The sequence below is a fragment of the Zychaea mexicana genome, assembly GCF_025766255.1.
Source record: "Zychaea mexicana strain RSA 1403 chromosome Unknown BDB00scaffold_18, whole genome shotgun sequence".
Taxonomy (NCBI): Eukaryota; Fungi; Mucoromycota; class Mucoromycetes; order Mucorales; family Lichtheimiaceae; genus Zychaea; species Zychaea mexicana.
In genome coordinates this window covers 66,415-83,619 of record NW_026516681.1, presented here as the reverse complement: position 1 = coordinate 83,619, position 17,205 = coordinate 66,415, and the positions used below count along the sequence as shown (strand labels likewise).

Genomic DNA, 17,205 nt, shown 5'->3' with positions numbered 1-17,205 from the left:
GTGTTTTGAATACAAACACAAGCAGCGGAAGATGAAGGAAGAGAGAGATAGAGAGGGTGCAGTGAGTGTACATGACTGCATACAAACACGCACGAGGGAACCCCCATGATCTTGTTTAGCTTGTATCACTTTAGCTGACGACAGCGACAACAGCATTAACATCTCCCACAAATCCCCTAATTCTCCCCGCACCACAATGCTTTGGGCTCACCCCTGACTGGTGCTGGTGGCATTGTCATTCTTAGTCTGATAACAATAATTGTTATTGGTACTTGTTATTATCATTTAGAGCAGCGATTGGGCAAAAGAACCAAGCACCATCATAATGCATGCCACACCCCCAATGTCTTTCCCCACATAAAAAAAACAAGCTATATAATATTACATATACAGTACACACGCTCCGCAATATACATGGGACATTTTGAATATCGTGTTCCGTGGCGTTCGGAAGACAATAACGATGGTGATGATGCGTTCATGGTGCATATATATACGTTACGGCTACTTCCTGCAGGGGACTCAAAATAATACATATGGCGGGGAAAAATAAGGGGTTCTTTTCACGCACACAAAAAAAAAGAAGCGAATATGCGTAGCGGCAATACGTCGTATAGTTATAGCAATAAAAAGTTGAGAATGAATGAATTATTTCCAGACTAAAAGAATACAAACAAGCATGAAAAGAAAACTTGTTGAATGCTATTATTGCCGTGAGTGGCACCATCAATCCCACTTTTCTGTGTATATTCCCACTTTATTAGCTTAGCAATCTGACATACAATTGATACAAAACAACAAATAAAGCCACGCGCTAAATGAAATAACAAATCCTCACTATCATTGTCGGCAATGTGTATTATTCTCCTTATAGGTTTTTATTATGCACGTTACAATGCCGTTTTTTTTTGTCAAGGTGCGTTGAAAAGCATAAAGAAAGTAATTGTAAAGACACGACAGATGAGCTAATGGAACAGGAAGGAGGTAGAAAATGCATACTCCTTCGTAGTAGTACAGCATGCCAACTTTTCATAATATGTAATAATAGTATTTATTGGTATTATTCAAGCCATAATTTCTATGTAATTGCTGGGAATACAGCCTAGTCCACGAGTGCAATGCCACGTTTCATCCCACAGTACTGCATTCCACCAGCCTTCGTCTTGGGACATTCCGACAACAGCAAACAAACTACCGCGTTTGAAAGAAATCTCCGTCTCCTCGTTGGCAAGATAGTCATACTTGGCTCGTACTATATCGGATATGCAATAGTAATAGTAGTATTAGAAAAATAAACGTAGTTAGTATGGCTTCGCTCCATTTATTTTGTGCTCGCACATAGCTGTCATTAGCAGTTAGTCTTATTCCTTCGTCACCCCCTCACCCCTTTTCTCTTCTCCAAAATAGCCCCTTATAAACTCACCCCAAAACATGATTGGCCTGCCATCTGGCAGCTGTTGTTGTTGATGGTGATCATCTGCATGAGGGGCCGCTGCTTGCGGAGTTGTCGCTAAGGATGATCCTGTCGGCATCATCAACGGAGAGTTAGTTGGTTTGCTATTATTATTATTATTGTTGTTGTTGTAGTAGTACGGGCTTGATGCAGGCCATGGTGAGGACCCATTAGCATTTGACGGCGGAATGTTGGGTGAGTGTGGAGCGGCCATCGGACTCGCTGGTTGCGGGTAAGTATAATGTGGCGCAGGTGAGTGCATATGTGTCGTCATCATGGCAGGGGACGAAGGGGCCATCATCGGTGAATGTGGGGCTGCCATCATGCTTGGACCTGTCGTCATCGCCAAAGTGGTTGGTTGCATTGCTGGTGAGTGCATCATGTTTAGAGGAGGAGGCAGTGGTTGATGTGTCATGGCTGGTGAATGAAGAGGCGAAGGAGCAGCAGAACCACCAGCAGCCATCATCATCGGCGAATGAGGTGGTGCCATCATATTCGACTGTGGCGACGGATGCGGCTGGGAAAAGGATGAGGGTGGTTGTGAAACAGGAACCATGGCTGGTGAGTGGGGTGGATGCATGTTGACGGGAGAATACGGAGCAGTTGCTATGGAGCTTTGCCTTGGCGGTGTCATTGAGTTGTGAACATTGCTAGGTAACGTTCCTGTTGTTGCAGTAGATGTGGATGGCTTCATTGAAGGCGACCGCGAGTCTTGGAGTTGCTGTGGCTGTGGTCTAGGTGACTTCGGTGGCTGTTGCTGATGTTGTTGTTGCATGGGAATAATTGCTTGTTGGTTGTCGTTTGCCATACTACCACGAGGTTGTTGCGATGATGATGATGATGATGATGATGATGATGAGGGTGCTGGTGCCTGTGTTTGATTTGGTTCAAGAGGTGGTCGGTTGTCTCGTTTCTTGCTAGTGCTAGCAGTTTGGAACCTATCGACCGGTGGCGGTAAGGGTCGTTCGTCTCGTTGTTTCTTTTGATACTGATGGACAGAACGCGCATTAGTCATAGTTGCTTGAAGTGAATCAACCGCTCGATCATCTCGTTTCGGGTGAGCAGATCGATTAATCATTTGCTGCTGCTGCTGTTGGTGATGAGCAGAGTGTTCCATGGTGGTGGTACTGGTTGACGGCTGTGGTATTGCTCGATCCTCTCGTTCATGATGCTGGGCAGGCTGGATTTGAGTGTGCTTTTCAGTAGTTGGCCTATCATCATATCGCTTTTGAAGGCCGGAACGACTACTATTGCTACCACTACTATTACTGTTGCCACTACTACCGATACTGGTGCCGTTATTGTTATTTGTCAAGGTGTTTGAAGATTCGAATTTCTTGAGCAGCGCATCCAGTCCCATGTCACTTGTAGCCAGGGGTTTCCGTTTAACCATCATGCTATTGCACTTGGCAGTTTGCTGTTCGTTGGGCTTATTAATGGATGCTACTGCCGGTTGCTTCACCATTGTCGTAGCCGTGCTACTCATAGTCCGTGGTCGTGGAGGCAGTCGTTTATTGTGCACAGCTTCTTGCTTGAACTTTTTGGCGAAAAACTCTACATAGTCAGACGTGGCTTGACAAGGAAAGAGATTATAAAATTATTTTAGTAGATGTTTCCAACCGTATACCGCGAAACAGATAGCATCAAGAATTAAAATCAGTAGCTTACTAGGTGCTGTGGAGCTACCAATACTAGTGCCAAGGTTCTCGATACAATGAACCAATTCTTCTTCGATAGTACAGGTCTCCAACTGACTACGGATTTTTTCGCTCCATTCATCTTGCACCAATAGCCGTGCCGAGCATAAGTTGGCGTAATCCCATACGTTGCTTGTAAGAATATCCATCCGCTCGTGTTCAAAAACTTCCATTTGCTTTATACAAAGTAAAAGCAGGAGGGTTGTAACAAAATGTGAGTTCGTGATACGTACTTGGTATATTAATCATATAATTAGCATGAGTATTGCCTACCTGACAAGCCTTTATCCAGGCAATGTTCCATTCTCTCACAGCCTTGTCAGCTGCATCCACGGCGGACTGATAGTCGCTTGCTAGTAATGATATACGCACAGGCATTTGCATTGTCATTATCTTGTCTCTTATTAGTTGAGAAAATAGATAGCTGCCACTTACAAATCGATGATGGTTGTCTTCCACTCTGCATTTGATACTGTTCGCGTACCAATACAAGCTGCTTCACTTTTTTCTGTCTATCGTCATAGATGGTATCCAAAGCATCCACCAGCTAAGTGAGTCATTAAATTTGGTTTAGTAAGCATACATATACAGAGAAAGAGAGCAAGAGCGTGTGCATTTTATCTTACCTTATCCAGCTCGCCACGGTGTGTTGTGATCCACTCCTTTAACGGACCGGCGACTTCTTGCTCCAACCTACCGGCCATATCTATGTGCGACTGCGCAGACTTGACGATTTCTAGGTAGACGGTTTGGATCGCCTGCGTTGATGCAGTAGTAGTATTGGCTGCACCATTGTCTTCTTGCCCTTGCTCATCTCTTGCTGTCGCCTTTTTGTTCAGCTTCAACAAGTTTTGTCCATATTCACGCTCGAATAATGCTCTGTACATTCATTTAGTAGGAGAGTTCGCTGATTATTAGATGTCACGGATATAGTCCTTACCTCTGATTATATAGCGCCAGTATATCGTCCAAGGTATCATACGATTGCTTGATTTTTGAGACCAGTTTATCCATACCCTGCTTGTCGCATGTCTTCAAAAGAAGAGCGTAGATATGTCAGTATATTAGCTATGGCTGTTATCCCTTCCCCGTCTCATTATCTTGTATTGTTAATTGGTTAAATACAATATCTGTAAGCATCATACCCAAAAATGTTCTTCCAACGATACCACGGACGAAAGAGGAGGAAATGAAGACTCAGCGTTGACAGAATTAGGTGGCATCACGGCGTCAGTTATGTTTTGTTCGGGATCAATAGTTCTTCTTTTGATTCAGAAAAGAATAACAGAAAATCAAAGAAGAGAACAAAATAAAAGAAAGAAAACGCTTCCTTGTAAAACTTACAACGATGACGAAAATTGGGCTGCATGAACACAACATTTCTCTCTGTTTGGATATCCGGTTGCCCGAAATGGATATTGCATCACGCCAACGCCTGTCCCACCATGATTCCACAGTATCGTAATCAATAAAAAGAGCCTCATTCTTTCAAGAGGTTTTTTTTAAATATGGAGTATACGCAACAGAATGTACATGCATAAAAGAATGTGAAAGCACAAAAACGGAGATGAGAAAATTAGATATTATTACTAGTTAAGAGCGGATGATGACAATGACAGATGATGGATTGGCTTGGTTTGTGAGTGAGTAAGTGTGGTGATCATGTATGTGCGTATTTTACTGGCTTGATGGATCAGCATTTCCCATGCCCATGTTTTGCTGCTGCTGTTGCTGCTGCTGTTGCTGTTGTTGTTGTTGCTGCTGCTGCTGAGCTTGTTGTTGCATTAAAGCACGCTGTTGAGCCGCTGCCGCAGCTGCAACTTGTTGGTGATACTGCTGTTGCAAATTCATGGGAAACTGCTGCTGCTGCCGCTGCTGCTGAGGTTGTTGCTGCTGTCCACCTCCACTGTTCTGTTGCATATTAGCCGCGTGCCGATTCAACCCTGCGAGCATATGAGCCCTGCTCAGATCTTGTACATTCGCATTTTGTTGCTGGCCTTGCTGCTGGGCGCGTATAGCGTTGGCTCGTTGGAATAATGCAATCTGTTGTGGTGTCAATTGCTGCCCAGGTTGCTGCTGACCACCAACAGCACCAGGAGGCTGTTGCTGTTGGCCAGCTCGGCCACGCATTGCCATATTGCCCCGTTGCATCATCAATTGCTGTAATAGCTGGGCTTGCAGTGGGTTCATTTGTGCGGGATTGATTCCAGGTATCTTGCCAGCAGCCAATTGCTGTTGTTGTTGTTGCGTGGCTAAAGCTGCTTGTTGTGGTGTCAATTGCCGTTGCTGCTGTTGGCCAGGCTGCGGTTGTTGCTGCTGCTGCTGTTGCTGTTGCAACTGTGGATTGCGACCTTGTGCTGCAGCCGCCGCCGCCGCCGCTTGTTGGGCTTGGAGGGCTCTGGCTTGTGCTTGTAACTGAGCATGTATCTGAGCCGGTAACTGTTGCTGTGGTAACTGTTGTGCCTGTGTCTGAGCAGGGGTTTGAGGCTGTTGTTGTGGCAGCTGTTGTGGAGGTTGCTGAGGGGTTTGTTGAGGGGTTTGCTGTGGGGTTTGCTGATGCTGTTGCTGAGGAGTTTGTTGTTGTTGTTGTTGTTGTTGTTGTGCTTGTGCTTGCAGATGACGGGCTTGATATTGTTGAAGAATGCTGTGCTGTTGCTGCTGTATTGACCCCAGCTGTTGCTGGTACACTTCTTGTGTGATTTGGCCTTGTTGAAGCATGGTAGTCAGCCGTTGTCGTTGCATCATGCACATTGCCATCTGTTGCTGATGCTGTGGCGAGAGTTGTGACAGGATCTGTTGAGCTTGATTCTGTGGCTATATGAGTGACGATATGTACAAGACCATTAGATTATCATTAGCTTTTAAATATCATGATAATAACACACATAGTGAGACACTTTACCCTTGGCTGCTGTTGAAATGGCTGCTGTGGCGATGGTTGATTACCACCACCCATCATCTGCTGCTGCTGTTGCTGCTGCTGCTGCTGCTGCTGTTGTTGTTGTTGACGAGCACTGGCTATTGCTTGCTGCAACTGCTGTTGCTGTAATAAACTGGTATTTCCAGACGCAGCAAATTGGCTTAATAACTGCTGAGCTGCACCAGGCGGGATGGCACGCGAAGCAAGCAACTGCTGTATCCGTTGCAAATTGATTTGTTGCTGTTGATGTTGTTGCTGTTGTTGCTGTGGATTGTTACTGTTTGCAGCAAGCGCATTTGCCAGTGTCGTTTGCTGCATACCTGCAAGCGAAGGACTTGGTGCATGGCCGTTTGCTCCAACTCCAGTAGGCATATTCGGCCGGCCAGGACCAGCACCGGTAGCAGCAGCAGACATACCGTTCATGGCCAACATAGCTGCATTGTTATGTGGGGTGCCTGGTGGTACGTACGCGCCCTGAGGCATCGAGCTCATGGTAGGCGCATGCTGCGCTGCCATTTGTGTGGTTGCACGCAACGGAAGCGCCAAGGATTGCATGGTGGATTGGGGAGGTAGCGAAGTGATATGATGCTGTTGTGGAGTTTGAGGGGGTTGTTGTGTTTGTTGCTGTGGAGTGCCGAGTTGCGCATGTGACTGGGAAGGAGTAGGTTGCGATTTCACACTAGCATTGGCCATACCCATCGGCGGTTGTTGTTGTTGTGGCTGTCGTGGAAGGTTGGCTTGAGCCATAGAAGGTGTAGGGGCATGTGCTTGCGTTGGTGTCGCAAGATGGGGTTGGGTTGGCGTAGAGTTTCTTGATGGGGTATGTGAAGATGGCGTGGGTGGCTGCTGTTGTTGTGGTTGTGGTGGTACTTGTTGCTGTTGCTGTTGCTGTTGTTGAGCGGCTTCCTGCTGTTGCTGTAGTTGGGTCTGTTTCTGCTTTGACTTTGATTGCGGCTGGGACGTTAAGTGTTGTTGTGGAGGCTGTGAAGTTTGGGCTTGCACTTGCGGTGTCTGTGCTTGTTGGGACGTCGTGGGTGCAGAAACTTGTGGTGCACCGCCGGGTTGAGATAGTTGACCCTGTTGAGCCGCATGTGCCTGAGCTTGCGCTTGGGCCAGCATGTTAAGCTGCTGCGCCGACAGTTGTTTGCCTTGTTGCTTTGCACGCGCCTGTTGTGCTTGAAGCTGCTGTAATTGAAAATTGTACTGTTGTTGCTGATGCTGCTGTTGTTGCGTCTGTTGTTGCTGTGTCTGTGTCTGTTGCTGTTGTTGCACCTGAGCAGCAGCCAGACGGCCAGCGACAGAAGGTGACCGTGGTACGGGATTCGCAATGTTGTTGTCAGATACCAGACGATTGAATAAACCATATGTACTTTTTAAATGGACAGTGTACGTTTCCATAAGGTACTCTGGACCAATCTTGAACCTAGTAAGTAATAAAATTGAAAACATTCCTCCTCGTTAGTTACTCTTTCCCGTTTCCTATCCATCGTTTCTTCAACACAGTGACATCGAAAGCCTCGCTCGCTTGTCATATATCAAACAGAGCAGGAAAAACGTACTCGATATTGCCACCGTTGATACTGGTATCGTATACAGTGCCCCAGCGAAATATGCCATCGTACTCGTTGTTTTGCATAAACAAATCCACAACTGTAAAAACCGTTTCTATACTTTATGTCTTAATAGCCATGATTTCTACTATGGTCACATTACAAATCCCATCCGACAGAAAAGACTTACTTTCGCCTTCTGGTCGCTCAAACCGGATCGTACGAACACATTTGCGACCATCTGGTAAATTAGGCGGTTCAAGAACAACCTTACGCCCACCTTTTTCCGTTCGAATATTTAACAAATCCAGTCAGTAAGAAAACAAAAACGTAACAAGAAGCTAGTCTTTTGATCCTTTCGACAAGTTTTACCTTTCTTCTTGACCTCGACAGATGGCAATGGCTCGGTATCCAACTTTTGCCGTTTTGACCTCCAATCATACAAGAATGATATCTTTCCAAAACTTATGACAGAAGTTAGTTAATAACCTTGGAGCTTAGCATTCCCAAATATTCTAAAACAAGCAACACAATTTATATTACCTTGGCTCGAATGGGAATGATCGCTTGGCACGCTAAAGAGGAAAGAAAATTTAGTCCTAGCTTTCGCTCACTACTGTCCTTTACAAAGATACATGCACATACACGAAATCTTCCATCATTACCCCCAGCGGTATGAAAAATATGCTTACCTTATCCATCAAAGTCATGAGTTTATTATTTTCAGCCTTCTTAGCCAACTTCTGTTCCCGTTCTAGGGAATTCCACTTTTGCCGTCGTTTAACCTTTCGATGTCCAGTAGCATACTCAATTGCATTACTTATACGCGTAACATGAATAGACGGATCAAGGCAAAGAGGGTCTTCCGTTGCAAGCTATATATTTGTATAATCCATCGTGTAAGCATCCAGCTTTTCCCCTTTCAGCATCCACAGGATTCGCAATTCAACGTTGATCTACTTCTTACCAGCACTTTGGATTCCACTTCAAGCGCCACGTCTTCTGTCCACGGGAATCCCCATTCTTCGTTCAGTAGCAACATGTCTGTCCATAAACTCTCAGCTGTGGGCTGCATCGCGACACGTTTAATTAATGGAGCTGGTTTATCTGGTTTGCGATGGTCGTGTATTTCAACAATTAGGCATCCTGAGTTATACGTACAACAACAGTTAGTTAATGCTAGCCTTCCCCGCAAGCTACTCTGGAAAAAAGGGATACGAGTTTTTGCCGGCTTCTTCGTTCTCGTTTTCGTTATTATTCATATATAAGCGCACCTTCATAGTATCGACACGAAGCTTCGTCGAGCACGTCCATCAGATCGGGTGGAAGTCGTTTTTCTTTAATACAGGTTAAAAAATCCTATTCGTTTTGCGAATATATCTGTAAATAAAACTAGTTCGCTAGCTTGCAAACAGTGACAACAAAAGTAGCTTTGGTTACCTTAAACTGGCTTTTATACGAAAAGAACCCATCCTGAAAACAGTGTTAAAAGGTTGATAGTTAGGCGTGTTTACGTGTGTATGCGTTCGTTCATTTCGTTTGGTATGTTTAAACGTGCGTAATACGCGCGCACTCGTATATGCTGCAATGACAACAAGTAATTAGAAGAATTACCTCATGTTCAAATTTAAAATAGGTAGGATATAAATGAAGAACTAAAGACGGTGGTTCGTTGGCATAACGAGCTAGTAAATCTATTTGTTAAGTAGTTCTTGCGTGTTAACGATGGTACTTCTTTTTCTCTTCCCTCGATTCGCGCAAACTCTTTATATAAAAAGCACCTTTTTCATCTCGTCGTAGCGATCGCTAAATTGTAGTAAAGAAAGCATTAGAAGCAAGAAAAGTTCACATAAGAAAAGTGAAATTGTTCGAACCTGATCTGTCTCGTTTTCATTTACTTCTTGTCGTTGTCGTTGTTGTTGTTGCTGCTGTTGTTGTTGTCTTTGCCAATTAAGACGTCTCTCCTTGTTACTGCTGCTACCACCAGTGCCACCAGCACCAGTGCCGTTGGTGTTGTTGCTTCTTCGAGACAGAGTCGCAGCTTGCTTTGAGTGAAGCTCTGCCATTTGCGTTACTGCATTCTGGTTTGCTTGTAGCTTTGCCATCAATTTGGCAGACGCCATGGCGGAGCGATATAATAAGTAGGGCGGAGAGAAAGACGTTGAGTGTGGGGGAGAGTCAAGCGAAGTTAATTTTATAGGGACTGTGGCAGCTGGCAAGCCTGTGGTATAAGCTCAGAGCAGGATAGTCATATAAGATGCTTGCAATTACCGATCCAAAAGAGTTCAATGCAATTTTCATTGAAATATGCTTAATGTGATACGGTATTACTCTTTGACAATAGCGTTTCTGCGATATTTTCCTGTTCTTTTATGACACACAATACGTGAGGTACGCAACAACAGGCAACATTTTCATTGTCTGTAGTAAAAGAACGGTACACTTTGGCTTACAGCTACTAAGGCTATTTTCGTCAACTAGCAAGGTGCTACTCAACAGCATGATATGACCGTAGATGTTACCCTCTGTATGTATTACAGTATTAATGCTGTGTTGGTGCTTCCCAATGGAGCAATTCCGTTAGCGGAGCAGCAGGTACACACACGTAAAGCGTATGCGCAGTCGTGCCTTTTCCTTTTCTTTCTGTGTTGACAAAACGCACCGGACTACACCCTACCAAGCATTCCTCAATCTAACACCGTCACAAGAAATGAGCCAAGCTATCGGACAACCCAACCATCTCGAATTCGAATCCTACATTAGCAACTATACTGGTACGAATGAACACAGAAGCAAGATTTTTTGAAAGTTACGCGGTCAAAAACTAATTATTCCAAAAGGGCGTACTGCGATCGAACGAGCTATATTCATATCGAAACAATGCAACAGCCTCGAAGTTGAAGCACTCACATGGGCAGCAGCCGAAATCAAAAAGTCGACGCGCGACACTGAAAAATATTCAACTTGTATAAAAGCTTTAAACGTGGCATTACGTACTCGAGGCCAACCCACAGTCGAGTCTGACCAGACATGGATTAATACTACCAACCGAGAAAACAAGGCCAATATCGAACAACTGGAAAATGAGCTCAAAGGTGGAAAAACAATGCTCAAAGAAAATACACGGGTAAACAATATGTTTTGCTTACTATAGTATGGCTTGAAAGACTTCAGATACTCAATGTGTATACGATTTATGTAGGATGGATTAAATCGAATTGGTGAGCTTTATCATCAATGCGGTGATCTTGCGAACGCACTCAAATCCTATGTCCGATCCCGCGATTATTGTTCCAATAGTGAGCAACTCCTGGAAATGTGCTTCCGCGTCATCCAGGTATGTTGGACGTATACCTTTGTGTGGTCAGCATATGCTTGATTGCAAGTGATATGTAAACACAGTGGCTACCCATATGTTAAATGCAGCGATTTAATTTGGTATATGTACTCTGCCCTTTGTATACTATCAAAGGTCAATATGGATCAAGAAAACTATACACATGTCAGCAGCTACGTTGCTCGAGCCGAAGCCACACCCAACCTGCCGAAAAAAGACTTGGTTCAAGCCAAGCTCGACAGTTGCCGTGCTTTGGTCAGTCTGCATCAATACGAACCCTATGTCCATGCTGCCAACGCGTTTATGGGTGTATCCTTTGAAATGAACAATACATTCAACGCTGTACTGTCAGCCAATGACGTCGCCATGTACGGTACTTTGTGCGCTTTAGCCTCTTACAGTCGGCAAGAATTGCGTAACAAGGTTTTGTCTAATTCAGCATTCAAGAGTTATCTGGAACTGGAGCCACACATGCGCGAAATGATTGATACATTTTACAACTCAAAATACGCCTCCTGCCTGGAATTACTGGAAAGTTATCGAGTAAGACTTGTTCCACTCTCTTTTATTATCGAATATGGGTGGCCTAACTAACTTTAGATACGAATAATGGTGGCAATTGTCATTGGTAGAATGATTTCTTGCTAGATATTCATCTGGCACCTCATATTCCCAAACTTTTCCAACTGATCCGTGAGAAAGCCATGGTGCAATACTGTATACCCTTTTCCACAGTCGACTTGAATCGTATGGCCACGGCGTTTCATACAGATGTGGCAACATTACAAAACGAACTCACCGAATTGATTGGTCGCGACCGTCGTATTGCTGCTCGTATTGATAGTCATCAAAAGGTTGGTGGTCAAATTCACTCCTAGGATCATAGGCACAGGACAACCTGGCTAATCTAATCATACTACAAAAATCAGATCTTGTATGCCAAGAAGCGCGATCAGCGTCGTCGAGCCATGAAGCATTCAATGCAAGCAGGCACCGACTATGAAAAGTCGAGCAAAGCATTGATACTGCGTTTGAAGTTGCTTAGTGCCGACATGATTGTCAAATAAAGAAATCTCTGTATAGATGCGTTACATAGTTACTTTCCAATTACACAAAACCCAAGAATTGCATAATTTGAATTGCTCCTGAGACATTTGTTGCTATTAATACTTGTAATATTACGTTTGTATGCTTCAATTAGTTCATTTTTAGGGCTAATGTGGACCTTTCTACATCTCCTTCTTGTTTCGTATATATTTCTTACCTCTTTCACCCGTATTATACACTGATTGAACATTGCACAACGGGCATACACTATATCCTCTGTTGCCATTACCTTCACTACTTGTTCGTTTTAAACTATTTTGTGCAAGACATGAATATTAAAACCAGGACAGTGAACGTATAAGAATGAAATTTATGTGTCAAAAAAAAGAGGTGCACCCCTTTGACCGATGCATACAACGAAAATCACACTTTGCTGGTGGTTAAACGAGATATATGAAGCATATTGAACAGTTCTACTATTATTGATTCAAGCAATATATAAAAGACATCCTATGAGAGCACTGCATGCATTCTCCATTGTCTGAATTTAGTAATATTGCTCGTTCCTCATCTATCACGTAGCTACGTCAGGTTGACGATGTGCACACGACGCATTACACTGCTCGCCGCTTTTGCATTAGCTTTCCCATCGTCCGCCAATCAAAATGGATCGGGGCTACGAACATCTTACAATGCGTTGCAAAACGTATACGTTGTCATCCGCTTAGTACAGCGTCTTTTTCCTTCTCCTCTATTCTTTTCCTTACTATTCTTTTTATCTTTTTTAAAACTTGGCAAAGTAAAAGAAAATATGGCAGACGAAAGCGTTGTAGCACTTGGTCAGAGATTCCAGCAATTGCGTGGCCGACCTGGCAAGTACGGAGGTGGTGAATATGACGAAGCGATTGATTCACCTGAAGGTGAGAAATTCAAAGTCATGAAGGTAAGAAAACGCGAAGAAACCGTGAGAAGAGAAGAGATATTTAAAAAAAGAGCTATTTGTGAATAGCAAGGAATGGACAGCATTGACATTTGAGGTTGAGTGGTATTTTAGGCATTGGGTGATCAACTTGGATTACCTGGTACACCAGCTGCCGACCTTCTTGCTCGCTTCGGTAAGCCAGACGAGCTGACGCCGTCCTTGCAGTCTCAAGGTGGCGGCGGTGCTGTTCCGCTTATGCCAGGTAAGAGGCGGACGGTTTTATTGAGAGAGCTATCATGCGTAAAAGAGCCTGGTAACACACACCGAAAAAGGTATCGACTAAACATTTTCACAAAAGGTCCGACCATGGACGCCTCGGCAGCGACGGGTCAACAGCAACAGCAACCTCCATACTTTTTAGTCTACTACTGGCGTCAAAAGAGTGATTATCTTTATTTCAAGGCAAGTTTTTCATGAGGGAGGGAGAGAGAAGGTGGCCTCGTCAGTATATTTGTACAAAGAGTGAGGGCTGACAAACGAAATTTGCACTCGGTATTTTAGATCGACCCGATCAAGGAGACCGTCATTACTTCTGACTGGAACTTGGCGCCGGATCAGTAGTAACTATATTGATGGCTACTCTTAATATAAATATTACCCCCAGTCATTTTGTCCTAAGTCTGTCTTTTTTCCACTGTAAAAACCTGGGTTAGAGCAACGAATAATAAAAGAGAGCTTACTACTGTCTTTTGCCGCAGCTACTGCTCTTCGTGATGTATACGGGAAATTGAATCGGAATTATGCTAGTACCTAGTAAATGCGAGATGACACCTGTCATTTCGCTTTAGTCGCTTCGCTTAGGTGTCGCGTATCCACTATTCTGAGCTGTTGCTACCGACGTATTTATGTATATATTGTACGATATGTACACACACAGAAGCTTGTAGAACTATAGCAGCAACGGTCAATAACAAATAGTACTCGTCAGGATATGTTTACTGTTACTCTTGCCTCTTATTCTATTCGTGTTTCTCTTCCCTTAGTTCTACTGCGACTGGCAGATTCTTCGGTTGATATAGAGCCTTTTTACTTGCTCTTTCCAATAACGCCTCTCACCTAATATACTCTTTTCCGCTAGGCAACTAGCGACCAACTAAAAAACGAAAACCACAACTATGCGATTGTGAAAATCGCTTCGCGTGCGGTATAACCTTACTGCGGAAAGTGTTGGGGTTAATGGTATAGTCATGTCCGTATGGATACTCTCATATTATATAATGGCATTTTGATATTATGACACTTTCGGCTCATCAATAGTATGAACAGCTCAGACAAACAGAAGGAGTTTCTTCCTCTTATACGTATGTAATTAGAGCGTATTTTCAAATATTGCTTCCGGTATTATAGACATCTTCTAACATTTTGCTCTTGCCACAGCAAAATAAGTTGGAGTGGGTGTATAATAGCAAAACCAACATAAATGCTATTCTGTGACAATTACACGATATCGGCTTTGTTCTTTTATGATACCTCAATTCATGAATACGCTCTGGATAATGGACCTTTTCGGCGCGACACTCGTAATACCTACAACCCTACTCTCACACATTAAAAACCTGCATATGGTATATAAACTTAAGCTCCAGTATTTCGTTTATTTACATACCTCACACATTCTATAAATATAACATCAAGTTAATAAATAAATAATGATGTATCATACTCGTTATTATGTAATCGGCATTACACGAATGTTGACATCGACCTACTTGAGCAATTTTGGGTTGATCGCTTCAGTCGCAATCACTTCGTTTCCTAATCCACGCCCTGGTTGCCAAAATATTTCTCTAAGCAAGATCACTGCACATAAATGTGGCGATTACATGTTTATTGGCAACGCTGTGCTTTTTATAATATGTGTGTGCATCGACCACTTATACACCCGTGTGGCAGCGGTCATTTATCCGAGTTTCAATCATACCTTCTGAGTAGGCGCTAGTAGTTGCCGCTGGAAGCGTGGTGGTGATTTTGAACAGACATGTATAGATACCAGCGATCCTTCGTGTTTGAAGAGCTTAGAGAGAGAGAGGCATTATTGTCAGTTTGGAAATTACTTGTAATGAGACCTGGCGATGGAGGAGATAACAGCGTTATTGTCAGACACTTGTTTTCATTGAAATCATGCATCGTCTCGTTAGAGCGCATTACACACTCGAAATTCTGAACGCGTGATACGTTAGAATAGGAAATTGGTTTACTGTACAGTACCTTTGGAAAGAGCACTGTTTACGTAAGCGGTACCTTAGATCCAGCCATTGAACTGCCAATCGACTACTACTTGTTTCTGATGATTCAAGTTATCGAAAGGTGAAGATGTAACGATAACTTTATACTTGGCGAAGAAGGAAGGCGACCAATGTACGGTCTTCAATACGATGATGGGCAAACACTACACCCCATCAAATCAACAGCAATTCGCAGCAATATTGAAAACAGCAACAAAGGAGACTAATATATAAGGATTATCTGATAAGACAAGATGGCGGCACCTTGATTTCCAGCACGTAAAACTTCTCATGGTGGTAGAACTACAACTATACGTCATTTACGAATTGGCTCGGAAACCAGCGGCAGTAGCAGTTATAGGGGCTGCGATGCTTGCGATGACGAAACACCATAAATCCATGAGCGAACAGCTGCCGCAGTAGTTGCATCGGTGGATGTTTGAGCATCAGCAACAAGAAGCCGCAGCTTCTCGTCAAACGAATATCACTATTGAAACCTATTACGATTTTAACACCTCTACAATATACATTTATTTAACAGCTCCAGCTCTCGGTTCTTCACTTAGTGTACTTATAATGCACGTTTAAATATCACTATTAGCTAACCATCATGTTTACTTTAGATTACAACTAATCATACTAGAACATCGGACTACTGTACATATCTTGTTGTTTACGTGATATTGTATGCGGTTAACATAGCTAATTCAACAATCATCGATGTAATAATGCATAGACTATGTAACATAATGAATACTATAAGATATCAAAACTGTTGCACATTTGCACTATATAGTCAGGCATTTTCTGCTTACTTAGGATAAAGTTTGAAAAAATCTCTAACATAGCATGATGTTGTTGCTCTGAGATATAAACGCCTATTCCTAATCATTCCTTTAGTAGTAGCAATCGAATTGTTTGGCTATGCATAATACGCCCAAGGATAACTTGGTGCAAAGTCTTATATTCTTGGCTCTTTCACTGGTATTTATGTTAAAGTTAAAGGAGGAGCTAGCTGCAAAGGAAGGAGCGGAAAAGGTGAAAGCAAAATGCAGGGTATAAGTAAAGGATAGTACATCATCCACGGATAGAAATGATAACCATATATTGGAAGGGGTTCAATAGATCACTTTCTTCTTGACAAAGGTAACAACTCATTGGAAACTATTAGGAGCATTTTATATGGTATACTTTTGAAAGAGACGTCGCTAACGATCTATTGTCGAGTACTATTCCTACAGTTACAAGAAAAGCTTTGTCCTCAACTCAGGAGATACTGATGATATGGTTTTTCATGCTGCCAAATATGTAAAGTAAGTACACAGAGTCCGTGCATCATGCAAACGAACTTGACGATCTACACAGCTACTCGATGAGTTGTTTTTCTACCTAAACATGATTACTACATGCATCTATATATCACTTTCACGTACGGAGTCGTGTACTTTCGAGATGCTAATATTGGCGATTACATTGAGAATCCAACGTAGTATACATGATGTATTTATGTTGTGAGATCGCAGTGTTGCAATTACCAGCTCATATACGCGATACGGATCGTCATAGTAATATATTCCTGTGCTACGTGCATGGAAAGTTAAAAAATATCGAAAATAAGGAGAGCACATTATCATCGTCAGATACTATCAAATGGAAATAAATGAGGGCACGCTTTTGTTTATACAACTTTTCGTTCCCCTACTGTCGAAAGATTATACAGAGGCTTGCTTCTAGCTGGATGGGCTTGCCCTGTAACAACAGATATGTAAATCATCTATATTAGGCTATTTTATCCCACATGACCAAGTTTTGTTCGTGGGAATCTAGTTTGTCTTTTACCCTTTCTGTCATTATTGATTATTGGATAAGCGCTGAGGAGAAATAACCCTTTTGTTCTTCCGAGGAAAAAGGAAGCTCAAAGAGGAGCTTTGGATGATGATACGCGTCGAGCGACATCGTGCGGGAATGTAAGGTTATGACTCGATAAGAAAAGA

At 43.0% G+C, this 17,205-nt stretch overlaps 4 protein-coding genes across 4 annotated transcripts; 2 read left to right on the top strand and 2 right to left on the bottom strand.

Annotated features, from left to right (window-relative positions):
• Positions 1-1,019: 1,019 nt before the first annotated feature.
• Positions 1,020-4,730, bottom strand: BDB00DRAFT_192918 (uncharacterized protein). The gene is made up of 9 exons (XM_053116422.1): positions 4,495-4,730; positions 4,296-4,413; positions 4,091-4,182; positions 3,777-4,029; positions 3,586-3,697; positions 3,424-3,503; positions 3,122-3,326; positions 1,424-3,025; positions 1,020-1,252 (listed from the first exon to the last, which is right to left on the bottom strand). The coding sequence occupies exons 1-9, from the start codon at positions 4,632-4,634 to the stop codon at positions 1,065-1,067; spliced, it is 2,790 nt and encodes a 929-aa protein (XP_052982044.1). The 5' UTR covers positions 4,635-4,730; the 3' UTR covers positions 1,020-1,064.
• BDB00DRAFT_192920 (Spt20 family-domain-containing protein) lies at positions 4,731-9,844 on the bottom strand. The gene is made up of 13 exons (XM_053116423.1): positions 9,495-9,844; positions 9,402-9,426; positions 9,235-9,314; positions 9,061-9,093; positions 8,895-8,979; positions 8,588-8,766; positions 8,313-8,495; positions 8,164-8,195; positions 7,993-8,084; positions 7,811-7,900; positions 7,630-7,735; positions 6,053-7,493; positions 4,731-5,964 (listed from the first exon to the last, which is right to left on the bottom strand). The coding sequence occupies exons 1-13, from the start codon at positions 9,741-9,743 to the stop codon at positions 4,828-4,830; spliced, it is 3,732 nt and encodes a 1,243-aa protein (XP_052982043.1). The 5' UTR covers positions 9,744-9,844; the 3' UTR covers positions 4,731-4,827.
• A 366-nt stretch (positions 9,845-10,210) lies between these two features.
• BDB00DRAFT_811678 (26S proteasome subunit RPN7-domain-containing protein) lies at positions 10,211-12,348 on the top strand. Its single transcript, XM_053122652.1, has 6 exons — positions 10,211-10,394; positions 10,461-10,747; positions 10,823-10,957; positions 11,093-11,500; positions 11,590-11,811; positions 11,887-12,348. Exons 1-6 carry the CDS (start codon positions 10,235-10,237, stop codon positions 12,022-12,024), a joined length of 1,350 nt encoding a protein of 449 aa, XP_052982042.1. The 5' UTR covers positions 10,211-10,234; the 3' UTR covers positions 12,025-12,348.
• A 403-nt stretch (positions 12,349-12,751) lies between these two features.
• On the top strand, positions 12,752-13,682 carry BDB00DRAFT_811675 (uncharacterized protein). The gene is made up of 4 exons (XM_053122651.1): positions 12,752-12,947; positions 13,059-13,188; positions 13,285-13,388; positions 13,488-13,682. Exons 1-4 carry the CDS (start codon positions 12,816-12,818, stop codon positions 13,545-13,547), a joined length of 426 nt encoding a protein of 141 aa, XP_052982041.1. The 5' UTR covers positions 12,752-12,815; the 3' UTR covers positions 13,548-13,682.
• Positions 13,683-17,205: the final 3,523 nt, after the last annotated feature.

Bases quoted from the DNA above. Each gene is read 5' to 3' on its own strand.
- BDB00DRAFT_192918 (XM_053116422.1), bottom strand. From the start codon at position 4,634: ATGAGGCTCTTTTTATTGATTACGATACTGTGGAATCATGGTGGGACA. The intron at 4,030-4,090 runs GTAAGGACTATA...ATGAATGTACAG, and splicing joins CTGGCGCTATATAATCAGAG to AGCATTATTCGAGCGTGAAT. The intron at 1,253-1,423 runs GTGAGTTTATAA...TATCCGATATAG, and splicing joins CAGGCCAATCATGTTTTGGG to TACGAGCCAAGTATGACTAT.
- BDB00DRAFT_192920 (XM_053116423.1), bottom strand. From the start codon at position 9,743: ATGGCGTCTGCCAAATTGATGGCAAAGCTACAAGCAAACCAGAATGCA. The intron at 8,496-8,587 runs GTAAGAAGTAGA...ACAAATATATAG, and splicing joins AAGTGGAATCCAAAGTGCTG to CTTGCAACGGAAGACCCTCT. The intron at 8,085-8,163 runs GTAATATAAATT...TTCTGTCATAAG, and splicing joins TCATTCCCATTCGAGCCAAG to TTTTGGAAAGATATCATTCT.
- BDB00DRAFT_811678 (XM_053122652.1), top strand. From the start codon at position 10,235: ATGCGCAGTCGTGCCTTTTCCTTTTCTTTCTGTGTTGACAAAACGCAC. The intron at 10,395-10,460 runs GTACGAATGAAC...TTATTCCAAAAG, and splicing joins CTACATTAGCAACTATACTG to GGCGTACTGCGATCGAACGA. The intron at 10,958-11,092 runs GTATGTTGGACG...ATACTATCAAAG, and splicing joins TGTGCTTCCGCGTCATCCAG to GTCAATATGGATCAAGAAAA.
- BDB00DRAFT_811675 (XM_053122651.1), top strand. From the start codon at position 12,816: ATGGCAGACGAAAGCGTTGTAGCACTTGGTCAGAGATTCCAGCAATTG. The intron at 12,948-13,058 runs GTAAGAAAACGC...GTGGTATTTTAG, and splicing joins AGAAATTCAAAGTCATGAAG to GCATTGGGTGATCAACTTGG. The intron at 13,389-13,487 runs GCAAGTTTTTCA...TCGGTATTTTAG, and splicing joins GTGATTATCTTTATTTCAAG to ATCGACCCGATCAAGGAGAC.